The sequence below is a fragment of the Melozone crissalis genome, unplaced genomic scaffold, assembly GCF_028551555.1.
Source record: "Melozone crissalis strain CALT ecotype California unplaced genomic scaffold, PUWL_Pcris_2 ptg000016l_1, whole genome shotgun sequence".
In the NCBI taxonomy this organism is placed as follows: domain Eukaryota; kingdom Metazoa; phylum Chordata; class Aves; order Passeriformes; family Passerellidae; genus Melozone; species Melozone crissalis.
This window is the reverse complement of record NW_026535794.1, coordinates 2,608,832-2,631,892: the sequence shown is the minus strand read 5'-3', so window position 1 is coordinate 2,631,892 and position 23,061 is coordinate 2,608,832. Positions and strand designations below refer to the sequence as shown.

At 51.3% G+C, this 23,061-nt stretch overlaps 3 protein-coding genes across 4 annotated transcripts in view; 1 reads left to right on the top strand and 2 right to left on the bottom strand.

Annotated features, from left to right (window-relative positions):
- GJC2 (gap junction protein gamma 2) overlaps window positions 1-1,448 on the bottom strand; it is a 39,598-nt gene extending 38,150 nt beyond the window's left edge. The window contains exon 1 of the mRNA XM_054274270.1: window positions 1,368-1,448. The gene's annotated coding sequence lies outside the window, so the exon portion shown is untranslated. The remainder of the gene's footprint in view (window positions 1-1,367) is intronic.
- A 6,941-nt stretch (window positions 1,449-8,389) lies between these two features.
- Window positions 8,390-19,978, bottom strand: GUK1 (guanylate kinase 1). Its single transcript, XM_054274277.1, has 8 exons — window positions 19,884-19,978; window positions 14,777-14,890; window positions 14,017-14,058; window positions 13,155-13,251; window positions 11,015-11,153; window positions 9,731-9,815; window positions 9,358-9,443; window positions 8,390-8,561 (listed from the first exon to the last, which is right to left on the bottom strand). Exons 1-8 carry the CDS (start codon window positions 19,924-19,926, stop codon window positions 8,526-8,528), a joined length of 642 nt encoding a protein of 213 aa, XP_054130252.1. The 5' UTR covers window positions 19,927-19,978; the 3' UTR covers window positions 8,390-8,525.
- A 38-nt stretch (window positions 19,979-20,016) lies between these two features.
- MRPL55 (mitochondrial ribosomal protein L55) lies at window positions 20,017-22,163 on the top strand. Of its 2 annotated transcripts, none has more exons than XM_054274281.1 (4): window positions 20,017-20,038; window positions 20,749-20,831; window positions 21,287-21,464; window positions 21,961-22,163. In XM_054274281.1, the coding sequence occupies exons 2-4, from the start codon at window positions 20,809-20,811 to the stop codon at window positions 22,102-22,104; spliced, it is 345 nt and encodes a 114-aa protein (XP_054130256.1). In that variant the 5' UTR covers window positions 20,017-20,038; window positions 20,749-20,808; the 3' UTR covers window positions 22,105-22,163. The 2 variants fall into 2 exon arrangements, with proteins under 2 accessions (XP_054130256.1, XP_054130255.1); XM_054274280.1 differs by having other exon boundaries at window positions 20,026-20,086.
- Window positions 22,164-23,061: the final 898 nt, after the last annotated feature.

Sequence of the window (23,061 nt, the reverse complement as noted above, 5' to 3'; positions counted from 1 at the left end):
ATGTTATGTTGTAATAACAAATTATTATGTTATGCTATATCATAATAACTAATTTTTATGTTATAATAACAAATTTTAGGGATTTGTAATTAATGATTATGTTATGTTATACCATAATAATAAATTATTATGGTATGCCATAATAACAAATTATTATGCTATGTTATGCCATAATAATAAATTGTATTATGTTATATCGTAATACCAAATTATTATGTTATGTCATAATAAATCGTTATATCATCATAATAAATTACTTATGCCATAATAACAAATTACTGTATTATGTTATACGATAATACCAAATAATTATGTTATGCTATATCACAATACCAAATTATTGTTAAGTTATATCATAATACCAAGTTATGTTATGCTGTATCATAATAATAAATTATGTTATGCTATAATACCAAATTATTATGTTATGTTATATGATCAAAATTATTCTGTTATACAATAATACCAAATTATTATTTTATGCACAATATATTACAACACCAAATGATGATGTTATGCTATATAATAATATCAAATGATGATATTGTTTTATCACAGTACCAAATGATGATGCTATGCTGTCTCACAACCCCAAATTCCGATGCTGTGCTATATCACAACACCAAATTCTGAAGTTATGCTGTATCGCAACACCAAATCATTGTTATGCTATATCACAACCCCAAATGATGATGCTGTGCTGTATCACAATACCAAAGGATGATGTTATACCATATCAGAGTACTAAATGATGATGTTGTGCTGTATCACAGTACCAAATGATGATGTTATGCTGTCTCACAACCCCAAATTCTGATGTTATGCTATATCACAACCCGAAATGATGATGCTATGCTATATCACAGTACCAAATAACAATGTTATGCTATTTCACAACACCAAATGATGATGTTTTCAAAACCCCAAATGATGGTGTTATGCTATATCACAGTACCAAATTCTGATGCTGTGCTATATCACAACCCCAAATTCTGATGCTGTGCTGTATCACAACCCCAAATGATGATGCTATCACAACCCCAAATGATGATGCTATGCTGTATCACAACCCCAAATAATGATGTTATGCTATATAATAATACCAAATTCTGATGCTGTGCTATATCACAACCCCAAATGACGATGCTGTGCTATATCACAACCCCAAATTCTGATGTTATGCTGCATCACAACCCCAAATTCTGATGCTATGCTATACCACAACCCCAAATTCTGATGTTATGCTATATAATAATACCAAATTCTGATGCTGTGCTATATCACAACCCCAAATTCTGATGCCATGCTGTCTCACACCCCCAAACTCTGCTGCCATGCCCCAGTAACACTCCCCTGCAGGTCCGTACCTTTCCCAGGCAGGAATCGGAGCCGTGGAGCGGCGGCTGCTCAGCTCAGCTCAGCTCAGCTCAGCTCAGCGCATTCCCGGGCCCAGGCTGGCAGGGAGAGCCCGGCAGCTCCAGCTCAGCCCTGCAACAAAGGCAAGGAGCATCAGCCCCGGGCATCTGTGCCAGGCACAATACGGCAGCGCGGGGCCACTGTCCCCTCAATGGCACCATTGTCCCCTCCCGGCCGCGCTCCTGCGGGTGGTGGCACGGGGAGAAGCTGCTGCTCCTCAGAGAGTGGGGATTGAGGGTTTTTTTTACTTAGAGTAATTCAGAAGTGCTTAAAAAACTTTTATTTTAGTCCTAGAGTAATTGAGAAGTGCTTTAAAATTTTATTTTTAATTTTATGTGAAGAATAAGATAATACAGATTTCATAATTTACATTATTATAATCAGAAACTATTTTTAATTACAAGTGTTTCTTAACTTATTGTCTTTTACCACACTATACTGTAAATCCTTTAAAAATCATCTAAAATGACTTCTCATGAGTTCTGCTGTACTGTAGCTTTTACAGTTCTATTTCTCTAAAATATCCAGTCTTACTTATAAAACCATCCTTTAAAACTTATTTCTAAATCCATTTCTCTCTCAACAATATCTACCTCATTCTATAATATTTCTAAACCAACATTTCCTATCTCAAAATGTACATACCAATATATACTATGTAAACCTTCTATCAAACTTTAAAAATATTTCTACAAATTCCCACAAGAGAGCCCCTGAAAGGTTTCGTGCCACCCCTGGAGAAGAGCAGGAGGAAATAATTGTTCAAATTATTTTGGATCCCGTCAAAATTGTTTTGGATCCCAGTTTTGCCCTGAGAGCAGCACTGGGGTGAGGCTCCTCCAGGAGAGGGAGGAAATGGGATCTTGGGGGAAATTAATCAGAACTGGGAGGATTGGGGTGAGAATGGGATCACAGCTCACTGATCAAACAGAGGGATGCTCCCAGAGGGGTTTTGTGGGGATCCTTGCAGGAGTTTCCCTCTGGATGCTGCTTCCAGGGGAAGAGCACACTGAGAAGCTGGAGGAATCTCAGAATCCCAGATGGTTTGGGTTGGAAGGGACGTAAAATCACCCAGTGCCACCCCTGCCATGGCAGGGACACCTTCCATTGTCCCAGGTGCTCCCAGCCTGGCCAGGGACACTTGCAGGGATGGAGCAGCCCCAGCTGCTGTGGGAAACGCAGGGAGCATGGGCAGGGCTGGAGGATGGGCTGCACAAGGGGAGGCTCAGCAGGGAGACTTCACTGAGAAATACAACTCTTCAAATGGGAAAGTGGTGAGAAAACACAGCCAAAACACCCTCAGAGGCACCCAAGGCCCAGAGGGGCAGCACATCTGTGGCAGCCACAGTGGTGACAATGCACAAGGGAAGGTCCTGCCTGCCTCTGGAAACACTGGAGCTGCTGCTAGAACTCAAATGAATGCCTTTCCTATAGGACAGAGGGGATCAGGCTGGGTTTCAGACAAAAAAAACCCAGTAAAGATCCCAGAGATGCCTCCACAGCAACGCTGTGGGGTGAAGCTGCAGTGGGATGACCCCAAGAAGCAGCAGCATCTGTATCTATATTTGCCCAGCTCCACCTGGATACTGAAATTTTGCCTCCCTTCTTTTTGTCCCCTCCTTGCATCTCCAGAGTTGGGGAAAGTAAAATCCAGAAAAACATCCTGGTTTCCCTCTTTTTATTGCTGGGCACAGTTCAATGCCCACCACACAGACACTTTGTTTTCCATCAAGAATTGAAACAAACAGGAGCAGCAACCCCTGATCCTTCAGGGAATATCTGTAAATTAATGCAGGGCTGATTACTTGGGCACATTCCCTGTGCCCACTGGACCTCTCAGGGGTCTTATTCCCCACATGGCTTCAATAAAATAAACCCCTGAATGTGGAATTTGAGGAATATAAATTTATATATGCCCAGCTCCACCCGGATACTGAAATTTTGTCTCCCTTCTTTGTATCCTCTCCTTGCATCTCTGGAGATGGGGAAAGTAAAATCCAGAAAAACATCCTGTTTTTCCCTTCTTTTTGTGGATGGACACAGTTTAATGCCCACCATAGAGACACTTAGTTTTCCATTAGGAATTGATACAAACAGGAGCAGCAACCCCTGATCCTTCAGGGAATATCTGCAAATCAATGCAGGGCTGGTGACTTGGGCACCTTCCCTGTGCCCACTGGACTCAGCTCCCAAGGATCTTATTCCCCACATGGCTTCAATAAAATAAACCCCTCTATGTGGAAATTGAGGAATATAAATCTATATTTGCCCGGCTCCACCTGGATACTGAAATTTTGCCTTTTTTGCCTCTCTTCTTTTTATCCCCTCTTTGTATCTCTGGAGATAGGGAAAGTAAAATGCAGAAAAACATCCTGTTTTCCCTCCTTTTTGTGGCTGGACAGAGAGGAATCAGGAATCACAGAGCAATCAGTCAGGAGGGGGATGCACCCCTGACCCCACACGCATCCGGTCCTTGCGGTGGCTGTACCAGTTGCCGCGGCACAATGGGAATTGCAGATGGCTTCTGCTTATTTACAGGGCTGGAACACATCCTGGACAAGCAGAATCCCAGCTGCTGCTGCTGGAAAAAGCTGAAGCAGTGGTGGATTGCTGAGTTTTGGAGGCTGGGAGCAGGGCAGGACGGCAGGCTGTGCGTGCCGTGCCGGCCGGAGCCGGCCGCGCGTATGGATCGGCGTCCCGCGCTCTCCAGGGATGACACACTTGCACATGCAGTCGATGTGGCTGACCCAAATACAGCACCCAGCAGGGCAGGCACGGCCCCTGAGCCAGCTGCCAAGGCCACTCTCAGCCTCGTGCAGCTCATGGGCACGGCAGGACTCCTGTGAGCAGCCTGGAGCATCCAGAGGCACGGCACGCTTGGCAGAAAATCCTGTCCTCCCACTCAGCTTCCTTCCCAGGGGCAGCAAGGCAGAGAAAAGCCCTGGAGGAGCCAATTTGGCTTCAGCCAAGAGCCCTGGAGGGGCAAATTTGGCTCTGGCCAAAAACCCTGGAGGAGCAAGTTTGGCTTCAGCCAAGAGCCTTGGAGGGGCAAATTTGGCTCTGGCCAAAAGCCCTGGAGGAGCAAATTTGGCTTGGATCAAAAGTCTTGGAGGAGCAAACTTGGCTTGGGCCAAAAGCCCTGGAGGAGCAGAAGTGCCATGGCCAAGGGACACTGGCATGGATCCATTTGAGTCTCACATGGAACAGTTATCCCAGGGAGGGTTCTTTGCTGGTGTGGGATAATGGGACCTACCTGTGGTCAGTGTTGGTGGTGCTGGAGTTTCAGTGTGAGGTGGCAGCAGCTGGAGCGTGGGGTGGTCACCTCCCTGTCCTGTGGGAGAGCACAAGGGACATCAGGATACCCCAGCATGGATCACACCACCCAGCACAGCTGCAGCCTCCTGAAAAAAGCCCAGGATCCACATGGCTGGGGAAATCCATCCCAAGCCCACCTCCCAGTGGTTTCACTGCTCTTTATCCATTTTGGAGCAGCTGGGAGCTGCCAGAGGTTTTTGCACCCTGGGGGATTGGGGAACACAGGCAGGTGGCTCCAGTGTGGAGGGATGAGGATGACACCCCCAACTCCCTGCTCTCCTGTCAGAAGCCATGCAGGCTGCTGGAGGAATTCCTAGATTTTCCCTCACGAATAGAACAGGAAAGCTGTCTTTGCCGAAAAAGGTGGGAATTAGCAGCCTCTCCAGAAGATCCCAGGAGTTTTCCCTCACAGGATAACTTCTGGCAGCACTCAGACACCCACAGCACACCCTCCCCCTGCCCCACCACGAGCACATCCCCTCACATTCCCATACCTGGGCTGCTCAATCCCGGGAGATGCACGCGGAGCGAGGCGGGCGCTGATGGACAAGCAGGAAAATCAGGGTTATTCCTGCTCCTTCTTCCCCTCCTTGCTCATTTTCTACGCCAGCTGCCCAATTATTTGCCAGGCCAGCTCTGCCCCGCGGTGCCTTTCTGCAGTGGAATGGAAGGAAGCCTGAAAATCAGAGCTGCCTCCGACAGCACTGAGATGCCAAGGAAAACCACGGCAAGGACAAGGCTCTGGGATCATCAGGATAGATAAAAATGGGCTTTGGGCTGATGTTGGCTGATTCAAGGTGTCCTGGAGTGTGGCTCCAGCTTTTTTGGGGTGGTTTGGGCTTTGGGGAATGCCTGCCCTTCTGAATTCCCAGCAGCTGGGTGCTGCTGTGTCAGAGCAGAGGTGACCTCAGTTCAAATCCCACTCCTTGAAGGAACATTTCTATTTCCAAAGAGCTTGGGTAGGCATGAAAATTGAAAAAATGGGGGAAAATAATCAGCTGCTGCCCCAAAAGCAGCATGTCAGCCTGGATTCAGCAAAAAACAATGCAGTGACTGCAAAGCAACAGCTTTGAAGCAAAAGTGCTACGGGGTGTTGTTATTTTCTTGGCATCGGCTCTAAAATATCCTCAGCCACAAACAAGGGATCTCCCAGGGCAGGTTTTATCCCAGCTTTTACCATCCCCTGCCCTTCTCTTCCTCCTCCTGCAGGGATGTAGGTGCTGCCACGTTTCCCAAAGCATCTCAGCTGAAAAAAGCTGAAGTCTGTCCAAATTTATCTCAGCCTGACAGAACAGTGAATATTTAGTTATATAAAATCTCTATTTCTGACATTTCTGGAAGCAAGCCAGGAGCAGGCCTGCTCCTTCACTTGGGTGTACCCCAAGATGGGAGCAGCACCCTCCTGCCTGGAAGATCTAGGTGGGACAATGTTCCTCCAGGAGGAGCATCTTTAATCAGACAACCCCCTGGGCTGGAAGGCTCCAGTATCCACACATTTCCAGTCTGATCCCTCAATCCCAGCCCCACATGGAGCACTGGGAGCAGATGTTTGCAGATGTGGAGAGCCCAGCATTTGACACCTGGTCCTTGCCTGCCCCAAGGATGTGGGAATGGAATACCCCAATGAGCCAGCACCAAACCCACAGACCCAGAGAGGCATTTATGGCTGCAAACTCAATTAACAAAACAGACATCCCATTTTTGAGGGTGCAGGAATTAAACTCACTTCAACAAGTGCCTTCACCCCCCCAGCTTTGGGATTCAATGCACCTCCAAAACGCCAGACCTGGAGAGGGGCACCCAAAATGACTCTCTGGAGATGTGCCACAGCTGTGCCACCTGCCTGGGCACCAGCCTGGCTCCACCACCCACTCCCACTCCCTCTGATTCCCACTGCCATCCCCATGGCCATCCTGTCACCTCGATATGTCACCTCATATTAGAAATCCAAGCGTTCCAAGCGTTCTCTGTCTGATCCATCACGCGCAGCAGCTACAGCAGGGCACCCCACCAGGCTGGGACACCCCACCATGCTGGGACATTTCATCCTTCCCGAAGGAAGGGGGACACAAACCATCCAAAGGCTCGGCTGTTCCCGGTTCCCAGGAGCTGCCCCGCTCCCGTTCCCGTCCCGCGGGGTTTGCACTCACCGGTCCCGCCGGGATGAGCCGAGGCCGGGCTCCAGGAGGGATGGGCAGGGAGCAGCGGGGCGCTTCCATCGGGTGACAGCCCCGCAGGTGCCACGCGGTGGCCGCAGAGCCCCGCACCGAGGCGGGCGCCGTGTCCTGCGCCTCCCGCTCGCTGCTCCGAGACTCCAGCGCGTTCCCGCTGCCGTTCCTGCCATCTAGAGGGGACCTTTCCCATTGCAAACCGTCCCTCGAATTGTAATAAAATCCCACGGTTCAGAAGGAAAAAAAAATCAGAGCTCAAAAATCAGAGCTCATCATCGAAAAAGGAGAGGAAAAAGCACAGGGAAAGCCTGCGTGGTTCACACCACGAATCCACACAGGATTCTCGTGCTTGTTAAGCCAATTCCAGAACCAAGCAGTGGGAAATCCATGAGAACAGGAAGCAATATTTTCTAGGAATTCTAGGAAAGATGTATCAAAGCAGTCTGAGAAAGGTAAATGAGCGAAATAATCATGAAGTCATGGATGTGAATGTGAGGTACTAAAAGGGTGGCCCAAGGGGGTTTCTGCTCGTTGTCCCCATAAAGTGGAGGATGGAGGTTTGGAGATGACCTGGACCAAGAGGTGCTGCAGAGGGATGGGATGTGGAGAGGATGAAACTCAAAAATGGAGTGTTTAGGTACAAACCTGCTCTGGTAAGATGTGGTTTGGGTAGGAAAATATCCCAGCCTGGCACTGCAGGGCCCAGTGGGCTGTGGGGTTTGGGGGGAAGCAGCTGAATCACCCCCTCTAGGACAGACTGTGGTCATTCCATGGAATGGAATCACACAAGGGTTTGGGATGGAAGGAATCTCAAAGCTCATCTTGTTCCAATCTCCTGGATGGGCAGGGATCCCTTCCACTGTCCCAGGCTGTTCCAAGCCCTGTCCAGCCTGGCCTTGGGCACTGCCAGGGATCCAGGGGCAGCCACAGCTTCTCTGGGCACCCTGTGCCAGGGCCTGCCCACCCTCCCAGCCAGGAATTCCTTCCCAATATCCCTCTGGCACTGGGAGCCATTCCCTGTGTCCTGTCCCTCCATGCCTTGTCCCCAGTCCCTCTCCAGCTCTCCTGGAGCCCCTTCAGGCCCTGAAATGGGCTCTGAGCTCTCCCTGGAGCTTCTCCTCTCCAGAGAACACCCTCAGCCCTCCCAGCTTGTCCCCACAGTTTTTACAGTGTGAGAAACCAACCCAAGGACACTCAGGATATGTCCTGCTGGAGGGTCTGAAGGGCTTGGAAGTTTCATGAAAATATCAATATTAAAGCTGCAGAAAACTTGAGAAATGAAGTGCAAAGCTCACTAGGTCTCAGAACAGAGACCTGCACAAGCAACAGTTACTGGATGCAGAGGATTCCCCCTAGGAAAAGGGATTTATTGCTGCCTTCCAGAGGGGCTCAGCCCTTGGGCAGCTCCCAAAGAATCCAGATACAAACCTGAGGGAGCACGTGCTGAGCATGCAGTGAACAGAAGCACAAGCACGACCAGGTTTCCTTTTCTTTCCTTTTAATATAAACATCCTAGGGAGAGTTGGGGGTAGGAGCAGCCTACAGGGAATGTCTCTTGGAATAAAACGCTGCGACGTGCTTCGGGAATGATGTGCAAAATCGAAACGGCCAAGCAGGGCCAGCTCAGGACTTCCTGGATTCTTCAGTCTTCTTGATTTCCTGCAGGAAAGATCGGGAAAGAAACTGAGGATCTGCCACTCTTTGGGAAACAGCTCTTGGTGTCACAGCTTAGGAGACCAGGAGTGACCAACTGTGGTGGTGTTGTGGGTCCCAGGATGAGGTGAGAGATGAGAATTTGAGTCCATGTTTCAGAAGGCTGATTTATTATTTTATATTATATTGAAAGAAATTATATACTTAAACTACACTAAAGAAAGGAGACATCAGAAGGCTAGAAAGGAATGATAATAAAAACCTGTGACAGACTCAGAGTGACACAGCTGGCTGGGATTGGTCATTAATTAAAAACAATTCACATGGAACCAATCAAAGATGCACCTGTTGGTAAGAAACCTCCAGACCACATTCAGCAATCAGATAATTATTGTTCACATTTCATTTCTGAGGCTTCTCAGCTTCTCAGGAGAAAAATCCTGGCAAAGGGATTTTTCAGAAAATATCATGGTGACAACCAACAACTCAGACCAGTTCCATGACATCCCAGGACCAAGCCCTGAGTTCACCCTTAGGGACAGGGCAAGGTTTGACTTGGAAGCTCCAGAAATAGGAATCCCCTTCTCTGCTACCCAGGGATGTTTATTTTGCCCCAACTCAGGATTGTCTTGGATTCATTTCCCACTCTCTGATCCATCATCACTTGTACTCATTCTGTCCCTCAGCAGCTCAAAGCAGACCAGGTGTGGGATGAGGTGACATTTCTGTGGCTGCCTGACAACAAACCCTCACCTGCCTGGGCCAGGAATGAGGTGGAGAAAATCCCCAAGGATTCACTCACCTCCAGCAGCACCTCCTTCAATTCAGAATAGGCCTTTTCTAAATCATCATTAATGATGACCAGGTCGAACAGCCCAGGCTCTTTACCTGGGGAAGGACATGAGGACAGAGTTAGAGGACAATTTTTCTTCCCTGTGTCAGCTCTCATGCACAAAGCCCCATGGCATTTTAATAAGATTTTTTAGTATTATTATTAGATCAGCTGCTGCTAATGAACTGCTCTGCCAGCCTCCCCCAAGGAACTGCAGTGGGAACTGCAGCAGTGATCCAAGTCAGCTCATGGCAAGCCCTGCCAGCGCTGCTGGAGAGCACAGATCAGCTGCTCCCACCAGAACCAGCTCCCAAATCCCCCAGGCACCCCTGCAAGGACTCACTGAGCTCCAGGTCCACACGAGCTGCACTCAGACGTTTCTGTAAACTCTCCTCTGTCTCCGTCTTTCGGTCCCGGAGCCGTTTCTCCTGCAGCCAGGGCAGAGACACGAAGGGAATGAGAGCTCTGAGAGCTGCAGGCACAAACCACCCCCACCCTCAGGCAGTGCTGTCTGTGAGAACACCCTGCAAAGGGTGACTGAGGGGCCTCACTTACAGCCCCGTGCAAACCAGTGGCCAAACTGGGCTCGAGATCTCCTACCCACAGTTCAGGGTCCCAGGTTTCCTTTACCTCCCTCTCATTTATTTATTTTTCCAGGTACTGCTGGAAATGAGATCTCTCTGCTGGGCTCTGGCATCTGGTGCTGCTGGCTTCCTCCTCCACAAACTCAACGACAAACAGAGCCTGCCTGATGTACTGAGAGCAAGAGGGCAGAGTCAGGAGTTGTCCTCATGTGTCCTCATCCCTCTCTGAAGCACCACAGTGATTCCACTGCTGCAAGAGTCCCACTGCAATCACTTACACAGGGCAAGACCAGAGGGGCACAGAATTTATGGTGCTGCACAGAACCAGCCTCCCTGGGTTTCATTTTAACTGTGGAGGCAAATCTCAGCACAGCATGAAGCACAATTAATGCAATTAAAGACTGGCCTTGCTGCAATGCAGTCCATAACCAAGGTGTGGAAAACATTGAGGAAGGACTCAAACAACAAAACACAGGAGATTTATCCCTGAGAGCCAGAGGCTGGGGAGCTGGGTTGGATGGAGATATGTTATAGTGGCCTCCTCAAGCCAGGTCTCATAAGCTCTATAACACACCCAAGATAGCTCAGCTACCCTTGGAGGCATAAAAATCAGCAGGATGGCTTCTGTTGCAGTGTTGGAAACAAAAAGGCAAGATAACAAACAGAGAAAAACTGAGCCAAGTGCCAGAGGTTCTTGCTCCTGATAAAACACCTCACAAAAGCCATTAGTTTCTTTGTTCACTTCTTTTTCTAGTAAATTGCCCAGGCAGGACTTTCTGGCTCCTGTCCAATGAGCTATCCTTAAGTTTGAGGTAAAGTCTCCTAAGCCTATGAGATGTCTTTTTACCTAATTGAGAAAAGAAACTTCTGGGCTTCTTTCCTTTTTGAGGGGACAAAGGACAGTTTTGTCACTCTGTGGCACACTCCTAGAGGGATATGCTTGGGGATGTGTTCCCACCTAGAGCAGGGCCCTGCAGAGGGAAGGGGAGCCGTGGCTGCTGATTACCTCTAAGCGCTAACGGCAAAGCAAGGCGGGCGCTCACCAGGATCTCGATGGAGGGCGGCTGCACCGAGATGTAGATGGGGTTCAGCTCCGTCCTCTTGATGTTCTTCACGCCCTGGATGTCGATGTCCAGCACACAGATCTGGTTCTGGGCCTGCACGGCCTGCACAGCTCCTTTACTGGGGACACAGCACACAGGGAAGGGTCAGAGAGCCCAGGGGTGAGGGGGTGCTCACAGGGGTCCCAGGAGGAGGGGAGAGATGAGGATCTGACTCCATGTTTCAGAGGCTGATTTATTATTTTATGGTATATATAATATTAAAACTATACTAAAAGAATAGAAGAAAGGATTTCACCAGAAGGCTAGCAAGGAATAGAAATGAAATCTTGTGACTGACCAGAGTCTGAGCCAGCTGACTGTGATTGGCCATTAATTAAAAACAGCCACACGAGACCAATCACAGATGCACCTGTTGCATTCCACAGCAGCAGATAATCATTGGTTACATTTCATTTCTGAGGCCTCTCAGCTTCTCAGGAGAAAAATCCTAGCAAAAGGATTTTCCATAAAAGATGCCCATGACACAGGAGTGTGGTTATTAATTGCTGTGGGTCCCCAGGAGGAGGTGAGAGATGAGAATTTTGACTCCATTTCAGAAGGCTGATTTATTATTTTATGATATGATATAATATTGAAAGAAATTATAAACTAAAACTAAACTAAAAGAGAAAGGAGACATCAGAAGGCTGGAAAGGAATGAATAATAAAAACCCATAACAGATTCAGAGAGCCTGACACAGCTGGCTGGGATTGGTGATTAATTTAAAACAATTCACATGGAACCAATCAAAGATGCACCTGTTGGTCAGCAACATCCAAACCACATTCCAAGCAATCAGATAATTATTGTTCACATTTTGTTTCTGAGGCTTCTCAGCTTCTCAGGAGAAAAATCCTGGCGAAGGCCTTTTCATAAAACATGACAGTGACACAGGGGATTGGGGTGTCCCCTCCAGCACTGGGGGAACCTCACGGGACTCCCCAAACTGTGGCAGGAGGGGACAGAGCCTGCTGTGCTCTTGATGAGGAGTTTCTCCAAGTGTCACTGCTCTGGGTGGAGCAGGGAGCTGCTGTCTCCTGCTGGAGGCTGGGCAAAGCCATGCTGGAAGCTTGGGGATGGATCATGTGTGACTATCCCAGGGATGGGGGGGATGTGCATCAACTCCTGCCTTGGCACAGCTTCACCACCTGGAGAGAAGTTCCCTGCTCATGGCAGGAGGTTGGAACTCAATGATCTTAAAGGTCCCTTCCAATCCAAACCATCCTGGGGTTCTGTGACAAACATGGAAATGATCTTCACTGAAGAGCAAAACCACAGAACTCCCTTCTGCAGAGATCCACTGACTCTGCTGAAGGATGCTGGATGGACATGGATGCTCCATCTGTGTCACAGAAACATTTTATGAAAAATCCTTTCCTTAGGATTTTTTCTCCTGAAGAGAAGCTGAGAGGCCTCAAGAACAAAATGTAACCATTAATTATCTGCTGCTGTGGAATGCAACAGGTGCATCTGGGATTGGTCTCATGTGGTTGTTTTTAATTAATGGCCAATCACAGTCAGCTGGCTCAGACTCTGGTCAGTCACAAGATTTAATTTCTATTCCTTGCTAGCCTTCTGATGAAATCCTTTCTTCTATTCTTTTAGTATAGTTTTAATATAATATATATTATAAAATAATAAATCAGCCTTCTGAAACATGGAGTCAGATTCTTGTCTCTTCCCTCTTCCTCGGACCCCTATTGAACCCCTATTGTTCACCCCTGTGAACACCATCACACATCTGAGTCACAAAATGCATTTAATTCTCCACTTAATTTTTCAAGTGATGGCTTTTATATGCTGCAAAGACAATTTCTCTTCCCCACCATGGGGAATTGCCTCAAGCTTTTTAATCATTTATTATAATTCACTGCTGACTTAGGGAGCAGAAAGGATTGGTGAGAACTTCTCAACTCTTCTTCAACCCTCCATTTCTCCCACATCTGGGCAGGAACATCCTCAGGGGCTTGGAGAGATTCTGGATTTATTTTCCAACATCCCAGAATAGTCTGGATTGGGAAGGATGTCCAAGGCCAGGTAATTGCAGCCCTGGGGCACAGGCAGGGACACCTGACCCACCTTGTCCCGTACATGTTCCCAGAGAACTCTGCGTGCTCGATAAATTCCCCGGCATCAATCTCCTTCTGCATTTCCTCTCTGCTCACAAAGTGATAATCTGGAGAAGGGAAAATGGAGAGAAATTAACATTCTGAAGGTAAACTTCACGGTCAAAATGACACCCATGGGTTTTTGGGGGAGAAGACACTAAAAATCTGTTTTAGATAAGGATCCACTTTCTACTTCCACACCAGTTGTCCAAACACCTGCTCAAAACTTTCTGGAGTTTTCTGTGTGGCCAAAAATGCAGCTCTACCCCATTCTTCACATCCTTTCCCATTCCTGGTGCAGTGGGAAGTTCTCCTCCCTTGCCTTCAGGTGTGGGACACATTAGAGCAGGAATGGTGAGGCCTTTCATTTAAAGGATTTCTAATTAAGAACCAGAATGGGATGAGAGACAGGAAGATAAAAGGGAACATCAAAACCAAACTAATTAAAAAGGAACATTTCTCTATCTTCTGTTGAAATTCCTTCCTGTCACTTCAGAGGGAAAACTGCCACTGGAAATGAAGAACAAACCTCATTTGGTTGTTTCTTAAATATGCAAATACATGAGAAAACAGCTGGGCACAAGCAATTAATACAGCTAAAACCATCTCATTGAGCAGCTGCACTTCCCAAAGCAGTGGCCACCAGAGAAACCTCCTCAGAACCACCTGGAACTTTGGAAAATCAAATCACCCAAGTTCAGAGCACAGCACCTAAAATGAGAACCCACATCTGAAAACCTGAATTATTTGGAGAGTCCAGTGAGACAGACCCAACTGAAAACCTGAATTATTTGGAGAGTCCAATGAGACAGACCTGACTGCAACAGGCTCACCTTTGCCATTCACTTCTCCAGGTCTTGGCTGCCTTGTGGTATCTGCAGGGAAAAAAGAAGAACAAAAAAATTAAAAACAGCCTTGTAAATTCTGTACATCACCCACAGATTTTGCAGCATCAAAGAAATCCCAAGGTCTAAGTGGATCTCTAGGGAAAAAATCTCTACCAAGGGACAATTTGGGAGAAAATAAAGTTTAATTTGGAGTGAGATGGGAGATGCAGTTGAATCAGGAGCATAAGATGACACACACACACACAAAATGGATAATTTTAAGTTTTTTTCTTCTACCATTAGATTTTTAAGCATCCAGTATTTGCTCTTTCATGGTGGAGGGAATCCAAATCTCAAAGCACAATTTTACTTGCAGTACACAGTGTTGGGACATTAAAACACATTTTGGAAACGGACCTAAAAACACCTTACAAAGCTCCATGGAAAAAAAATCAAGTGGCTTTTGAAGCAGAAATGTGGGGGGAATTTTGTTACTTTCACAGTCAAGGTTCACCCAGAAGAACCTTGTTTCCTCTCTAAGTTTAGAGATGTGGGGAGTCACTAAACCTGGAAAGGTGCTACTCCAGACAAAGCTTAGACTCACCATTTAATACCAGGAGTAAAAGGTGCACTGAATTATTTAAACACCCCCAGGATTTTTAAATCTGATCCCACAGACAGACTGGGACACAGCCAACCCATGAGAAACCATTATTTAGGTTTAAATAGAGGCCGGCTCAGAGCTGGCCCAGCCCCGGATACTCACGGGAGACGCTGAAGCCGAAGATGTTCTCATAATCCTTGAGCAGTTTCTTTAACAAAGTGCTTTTCCCTGCACCTGATGGGCCACTCAGAACCACTGGCCTTGGTCCCTGCATGACTGGGGACAGACAGAGAAATGGCTCTGGTCAGAAACACCCATGGAAACGCAGCTGTGGATTCCCAGGAGTGCTCAGCCCCTCAAAACAGCACCAATCTTTTACCCTTGGGTACAAATTTATGCAGGAAAAGCTGAAATGATGCAAAATCACAAGCTCAGAGCTGATAAAAAGCACTGGGAGTGCAGAAACATGTCTCAAGAGACTGAGGTTAAACTCATAGGATGTAACCCAAAGAAGGAGGAAACTGGGATTTAGCTGCCACTAACTGGGATGATTGAAGCCAGATGTTTTCCATCACAGCTGGGTCTCACTGGGACCAAAATCCTAAGGAAAACTCTCTCTAAAAGGAACAAAATCCTGTTTGTGGCTGGTGGCATCTGGAATCACGGGACAGAGGTACAATCCCAGTCCCTTCCCTCTCACAGGGAGGGAGTTTGCAGGTAAAACTTTGTATCACCAAACCCTTGTGACATCATATGAACTCAGGTGAAATCACTGCCATGAACGGCCTCAGGTGTTCATTCCCGCATTTCCTGAAGCACCAACTCCATCTGCAGGTGTTTCATGGTAAAAAAGAAAGAGATCCAGAAAACAGTTCCTGGTACAGGTGGAAAAAATGCAGCCTGGGGCTACACAGAAAGGGAGAGGAAAAGGGAGAGGAAAAGGGAGAGGAAAAGCGAGAGGAAAAGCGAGAGGAAAAGCGAGAGGAAAAGCGAGAGGAAAAGCGAGAGGAATTTTCACGTTCCTGTGTCTCTGGAGAGAATAAAGGTTAATTATCCCCATGTGCAAAAGAAGAAATGCAGTGTGAAGGTGTGGGGGTACCACGGGGACCCCTCATCCATCAGCAGTTTCCAAACCAGAAGCGATGGTGAGAGTGGAACAAATCCAACAAGTTCTTCCCATTTCAGTTTCAGCAAGCAATAAAATCATTTCCTCAGCCTGCGGGCTGGGTGTGGCCTGGGGAGGCAGCAGCCAAGCAGCAGATAAAGCCTTTCCATGTTAAATGAGCTCACAGCAATGTCACCCTGACCTTACACATCACTTTTCAAGCAGCCTTAAGCCCAGTGCTGTCTCACCAGCGCGGCCGCGGGTAATCCCGCCGGGCTGCCTCTCGCTGACCCCGCGTTCGCAGCCCTCAATCCCCGCTCCTCCTCCTCCTCCTCCCCGGGGCAGCACGGCACGGAGAGTGAATTACACAACTGTTCTGTGCTCCCGAGGAGCCTGGGCTGACCGCAGCTCCTCCCAGGCGGGGTTTAACGCACAGAGCATCAGGAGGTGCCGCAGCGGCAGCGTGGGCAGTGAGACACCCACGGGCGATTATCATCCATAAAGAAATTCCTTTATTCGTCTTTTTTTGTTTTTGCTCAGCGCCCTCTGAGTGCTGCAGCCTGAGAGATGAAACCTTGAGAGGACCAATCCCATCACCACAGTGTCCGATTAGGCTCCATCACCCCAAAAACAGAAGGTTGAACAAACTCTACAAAGTCCTTTGGGAGCTTTCCTACCATTCCCTTGGTCCTTAAAGTTCTGTAATTTCCAAACAACACAGGTTTTGACTAAATGTTCAATACCAAAAGAAAGCACCAGGGAAATGCTACTCAGTGCTTGCAGAGCAGTTACCCAAAGCATTTTCTTCTCTCTGTCCCACATCATCCATCAGGTGAGCCCTCGGCATTCCTTGGAAATTCACGGACACAAATTCATCCCTTCAGCCTTCACAACACATCTGCCCCAAACAATGCTGCTCCATCACACAGCAGCTTCCACAAGCACCCCAAAAGTGACATTGGGGTGTCATGGATTTCCAGGTGTTCCAGGTTCCCTGCCAGGACCCAGATGTGCTGAGGGCATAAGACCCAGCCCCAGATCCCAGCCAGAAAGAAAAGACCTTTCCCTTCATTTCCCCCAAAATTTCACCTGCCCCTAACAAACACCAGCAGAAATGTAAAGCTGCCCAAATCACTTCCAATCATCCCACTGAACCCCAGACAGTGGGAAGGGGGCTGGGAGAGGCTCCAACCCATCCTTACCTTTCCCTTGTGCTCCTTTCCAGCCAAGGAAAGCAGAGGCAGCAGCACAGGCTCCTGGGGGCAGAGCTGGGCTATTTGTGAGCTCCTAAAGCCTTCATTAACCAGCTGCCACTTGAAGGTGGCCAATGAGAACAACCCTGCTGAGCTTTAATCTCCCCCTGCTTCCTCCTCCACTCTCTGCTCTCCTGGCTGCCAAAGCCGCAGCAACACCCCCAGAAGGTGAGGGGTGCCACAGCCCTGGCTGGGATGGGATTGTGGGAACAGCAAAGCTGCTCCTGGCCCTGCAGGAGCAAAACCCCCCAAAACAGGGGTTTTGTCTGGAATGGTTTGTGTTGGGACCTTCCAGAGCATCTATTCCACAGCCCTGCCATGGGCAAGGACAATTCCCACCAGGCCAGGCTGCCCCAAGCTCCTGGAGCACTTCCAGGCACTTTGCTTCTGCAGGAACATTGCTCTTCCTTTGGAGCAGCTCCACGACAGGAAAACTCCTTCTCCTCAAACCACTCCCCCAGAGGGACCCCCTCCTCCAGCTCACCCCCTTTTCCTTCCCCAAAATACCCCTAACTGAGAGAAAAGACACCTGGGCAGTGATCACGTCTCACTTCTTTCAAAACAGCTAAAAATAAACCTGAAGACTTGCAGGTGTTTCCTCCTGCCTCCCTTGTGGATCCCTTCCCTTGCTGCAGATCTGCAAAGGAAACTGAGAGGGAACAAAAGGCATTTCAATTCTCATGGAATCCCACTGGCAAACTGGGAATTTCACAGAATTCCAGAATGGTTTGGGCTGGAAAGGACCTCAAAGCTCACCCAGTGCCACCATGGCAGGGACATCTCCCACTGTCCCAGGCTGGCCTGGGATGGAGCAGCCACAACTCCCAGGGCAAACCCACGATGTCCCTGCTGCCCAAACACCACAGCCCTCAAAACGCACAGCTAAAGCAACAAGAAACCCCCAAACCCGGTGGATATGGGGCTTTTTTCTCTCTCTTATTTGGTTCCAGGAATGCATTGGTGCATCACATTTCCAAGCTGCCTGCATGCATTTATTTTAGGCACAAGCTCAATTTCTTATTCCCCCTTTTGTCAGATTTTGGCATTTTCAGAGCAGCCAATCTGCAAATATCCAGCACAGAGGGTTTCCTAAAAAAGGGTTGGGATCCAGCCTAACCCACCAAAACCACTGCAGAGTTGATCAGCAAGAGAACAGCCCAACTAATTAACAATATTAATTATCTCCTGGGCCTGAATTATCTCCTGAGCCACAAAACCCCCTTTGGGGCTGCAGAGGTGGTGACAGGAGGATGTCCCCAAGGCAAGGAATGGCTCCTGGTCTGCTTGTGCTGCTAAATTCACCCTGGATTTTACCTCACCAGGGGAGCAAAGGACAGACATCACAAGAGTTAAACAAATTAAAACTGATTAGCAGAGAGACTTTACAGGGAAGGCAAAGCCACCTTATGAAGAAGAAAAGAAGATTAAAGCACGGTTTCCCTGGAGCCTTGAGAAAGGTCTCCTGGATTAGGATTATAATCCCAGCCCTTATTTTTAGCAGGTTTGTTATAAAGGTGCCACCCCCACAGATTTGGGACAGGTTCCAAAAAGGGAGAGAGCTCCTGCAGTGACAGACAGGGAATTATCTGCAGGGAGGTTCCAACCCTCCAACTTCTCCCACCCTGTGATTCTGTGAGGAGCAGAGCATCCCACAGCAGCGCAGAGCTGGAGCTCAGCCACCTTCTTCCTGGAAATAATTACCTACAAAGCACTAATTAGCCTCTCCACTGGCTGCAGCCTGGCTTGCAGGGAGTGGTGATGCTGCACTTGCTCGAGGTCACTGCAGCAATCAGGCAGCTCCAAGCCCATTATTCCCATGTCCTCCTGTAAAGCAGAGCCCACCAGGAGGATAAAACCAGTTTACCCAGCTGGGAAAACCTCTAGAGGTGAAGCTCACACAGGTGTGGTTTTACCATCCCCACACGTTTGTTTTAGCACACCTGGAGGATGCTTGTCCCTAAAGCCCTCTAACCCAAAAAACCCCACAAGCACATCTCTGTCTGGTTTATCCAACCAGGGACATCCCAGAGCCACCCTGGAGCAGCTCAGCCATGGGGACCCGCCGTGGATGTTGGCAAGGGCACACAGCCAGCCTGGGGACAGCCCCGTGTGGGCTGTGACCTGTGCCACCCCCTCAGCCATCCCACACGGATAACACAGGGCAGAGCAGGGGGAGCTCAGCCTTCCCAGGCCTGCGTGGGGGGGATCAGCACCCCCAGGTCGGTACCTCAGTGTTCTGGCAGCCACATAGGGCACTCAGCAGCATGGGGCCAGCTGGGACCCCTCAGCCCAAGGCCTTTGTGAGGGGCTGAGCACCCCAAGGCCAGCCAGGACTCCTCAATGTAGAGCCCTCAAGGCCAGCCAGGACTCCTCAATGCAAAGCCCTCAGGAGGGGCTGAGCACCTGAGCATCCCAAGGCCAGGCAGGACTCCTCAATGCAGGGCCCCCAAAAGGGGCTGAGCACCCCAAGGCCAGCCAGGGCTCCTCAATGCAGAGCCCCTAAGGCCAGCCAGGACTCCCCAGTCCAGGACCCCGAAGAGGGGCTGAGCACCCCAAGGCCAGCCAGGGCTCCTCAATGCAGGGCCCCCAAGGAGGGCTGAGCACCCCGGGACCCCTCAGCAGAGGAACCCCGTGAGGAGCTCGGCACCCAGGGTAGGTTGGGCCCCTTCAGCCAAAGACCCTTGTGAGGGGCTGAGAACCCCAGAGCCGGCCAGGACTCCTCATGCTAAGCCCTCCGTGAGGGGCTGAACGCCCCGAGGCCACTCAGCCCAGGGCCCCTGTGGGTGACGGAGCTGCTCGGGCTGGTTGAACCCCCTCTGTGCACGGCTCCTGTGAGGGTCTTGGCACCCCGTGTGCGGCCGTGCCCCGCGTTGCCCGTGAGGATGCGAGCCCCGGCCCCATCCCCGCTCACCCGCCCGGGCGATCCCCGCCCCGCGCATCCGCCCGAGGATCATGAGGGGATGGGGGGGCGCGCTCCCGGCAGCCCCCGCGCGCGCCCGCCGCCACCGCCGCGCGCCTGACGTCACCAAGGGGGCGGGGCCCCGGGGGGAGGGAGCGCGCCGTCACGTGAGTGAGGGGCGGCGGGACGGACCACGCGGAGGGTCGGGCGGGGGGGTGAGCGAGGGGCTGAACCATGGTGGTGGGAGGGGGGACAGCACCTGCAGGGCTGTGATGGAGGGGGGAGTTAGGGGAGAACGGAAGGAGCAACGTTGGATGAACCACGGCGGGGCGGAGAGGGGGCGGTGTTGGGCCGAAGCACGGTGCGGTGGCGGGAGCCATAGTGGGGTTGGAGAGAGGCGGGAGGGTTGTCGGGGGGGGGGGGGGGAGGCATGATGGGATTGAACCGTGGTGGGCTGAACCATGACGGGGAGAGGGGGGAAGTGTCATGGAACTGACGCATGGCTGGGCAGGGGGAGTCGTGGTTGGGCTGAACCATGGCGGGAATGGGGGGGAACAATGGTTGAGAGAGGTGGGAGGGCTGAACCAAGGTGGTTGTGGGGGGGAAGCATGATGGGGTTGAACCATGACGGAGAGAGGGGGGAGCTGTCATGGAACTGACCCCTGGCTGGGCAGGAGGAGACGTGGTTGGGCTGAACCATGGCGAGGGGTGGGGAGGACATGGGGCTGAACCATTGCGGGAGCGGGGGGAGCAACACAATGGCCGGAGCTGTCATGGGGCTGCCCCGTGCTGAGGGGGGGATGTGGAAGCTTCACAGCGATGGCGACACGGCGGTGTCACCCCACAGCCACCGCAGCACCTTTCCTTGTCCCCACAGTGTTCCCAGGCTGTGTCCCCTGCTCCGTGTGCCGGGCCCGTCCCTCACAGCCGGGCTGCGATGGCGGCGAGCCGTGCGCTGAGGTGAGCGCGGGGTGCCCGTGGGGCAGCGGCGGCTCTCCCGCCGGGAGCGGCCCGATGGAGCTCCGTCACCCTCACGGTGACACCTGGCAGAGCTCCCGTCACCCTCACGGTGACACCCGGTGTGAGCTCCCGTCACCCTCACGGTGATACCCGGTGTGAGCTCCCGTCCTCACGGTGATACCCGGTGTGAGCTCCTGTCACTTTCACGGTGACATGGGCCAGAGCTCCATCACCCTCACGGTGACACCAGCCGTAGCTCCCATCACCCTCACGGTGACACCCAGTGTGAGCTCCCGTCGCCCTCACAGGGACAGCCAGTGTGAGCTCCCATCACCCTCACGGTGATACCCGGTGTGAGCTCCTGTCACCCTCACGGTGACATGGGCCAGAGCTCCATCACCCTCACGGTGACACCAGCCTGTCACCCTCACGGTGACACCGGCGTTTCCCCGCAGTGCCCTGCGCCTCCTGGCCCGGTCGCCGCTCTGTGCCTGCACCCGCAGCAATTCCAACCGCGCGGCCATCGGGCACCTGCAGCGGCAGCGCTACGGCCGCCTGTACCCCATGCTGCTCGTCAGCACCGACGGCTCCACCGTGCGCCTGCGCTACGGAGAGCCCAAGAGGATCCTCATGGTACGGGGACAGTGACAGGCTGGGAGCAGGGGGGTCACAAGGGCTTGGCATGCGTCCCCAGGGGGCTCAGGGTGTGGTTCAGGGGGTTCACACTCTGTCCTGGGGCCTGGGAGGTCACAGCGTGTCACTGGGATTGCATCCTGTGTCCTGGGGGGTGTCACACCATGTCCCAGGGATTTCACACCATGTCCCAGGCATTTCATGCCGTGTCCCAAAGCTTCACACCATTACCCCATGTCCTGGGAGCTCACACCGTGTCCCTGGGGAATCTCACACCATGTTCCTGGGATCTCATCCTGTGTCCTGAGGGTGTCACACTGTGTCCCAGGTGTCTCATGCCTTGTCCCAAGACTTCACAACTTGTCCCTACGAAGTCACCCTGTGTCCTGGGGGTATCACACCATATCCTAGAGATCTCACACCATGTCCCAGGGGTTTCATACCATGTCCTAGAGGTGTCACACTGTGTCCCCGCTGTCTCATCCCGTGTCCCCAGATGCCCCTGGACAGCAACACGCTGCCCGAAGCCGAGCGCAAGGCTCGTCTGCGCCGGCAATTCCCCAGCAAGCCTAAGGCCAAGGAGGAGGAAACCTTCGAGGGCATCGACCTGGACACCTACAAGAAGTTCTGGAAGAAGTGAAGCGCTGAAAGCAGAATTTTTTTAAATGTATAAATAAATGTATAAATAAAACTGTACAAGTCCAGCCGTGTGTGTTGGTGCGGCTCTGCGGGGCTCCCCCCGCGCTGGGCGGCGCGGTGGTACCGCCCGTCCGCCCCCCTCCGGCCGTGCCCGCGGTGGTAGCGGCGGGGCGGGCGCGCTCGCGGCCGGAGGTGCGTGAGGGGAGCGGGGGCGGCTTCGGGATTTGGGGATTTTTGGGATTTTGGGGGCTCTGGGTGTGACCCCGAGGGCCCGGCCCGCCCGGACCTCGCACTCCCCAACCCGGAGGGGCCCGGACTGCAGGGAACCGCCCCGAGCTGCTTTCACACGCCTCGGGGACAGGCAGACTCCCACCTCAGGCCCTGCTGCTTCCCCCGGTCCTGAATCCCTTCCCAGACCCTGAAACTCCCCCAGGTAATGTCCCACCCCGGGCCGTGCAGCCTCTTCTCGGGCAGTGCAACCTCCCCTCCCAGCCCGTCCCCCGGCCATGATTCCTTCTTCCAGCTCATTCCATCCAGGCTGTGAACCCCTCCCAGAGCCTGAACCCTCCCGCTGGGAGCCCAGAACCCCCATGCGAGCTTTAAACCCTCCATCAGCGCTGCAACCTCCTCGCAGCCCCAGAGCCTTCCCACTTCTCGTCCTGAACTGTCCCCTCACAGGCTGTGAACCCTCCTCCCTCTGCAACCCCTTCCGAGAACGTGAATCCCCCAAGCTGTGACTGCCCCGCTGCTGGCCCTAAACCCTCCTTGAGACTCTGAACCTCCCCCAGACTCTGAAACCTCCAAGGCCATGAACCCCCTCGGGGCTGCCTTAAGCCCCCCTCCCCACCCAGCAGCCTCCCCCCAGGCTGGGACCCCCCACAAAAGCCTTTGGTTACTCCACTCACTCCTGGGGAGCCAAATTTGCTTCCCCGCTCCTTCAGGAGCCCCCCCCAGAGCT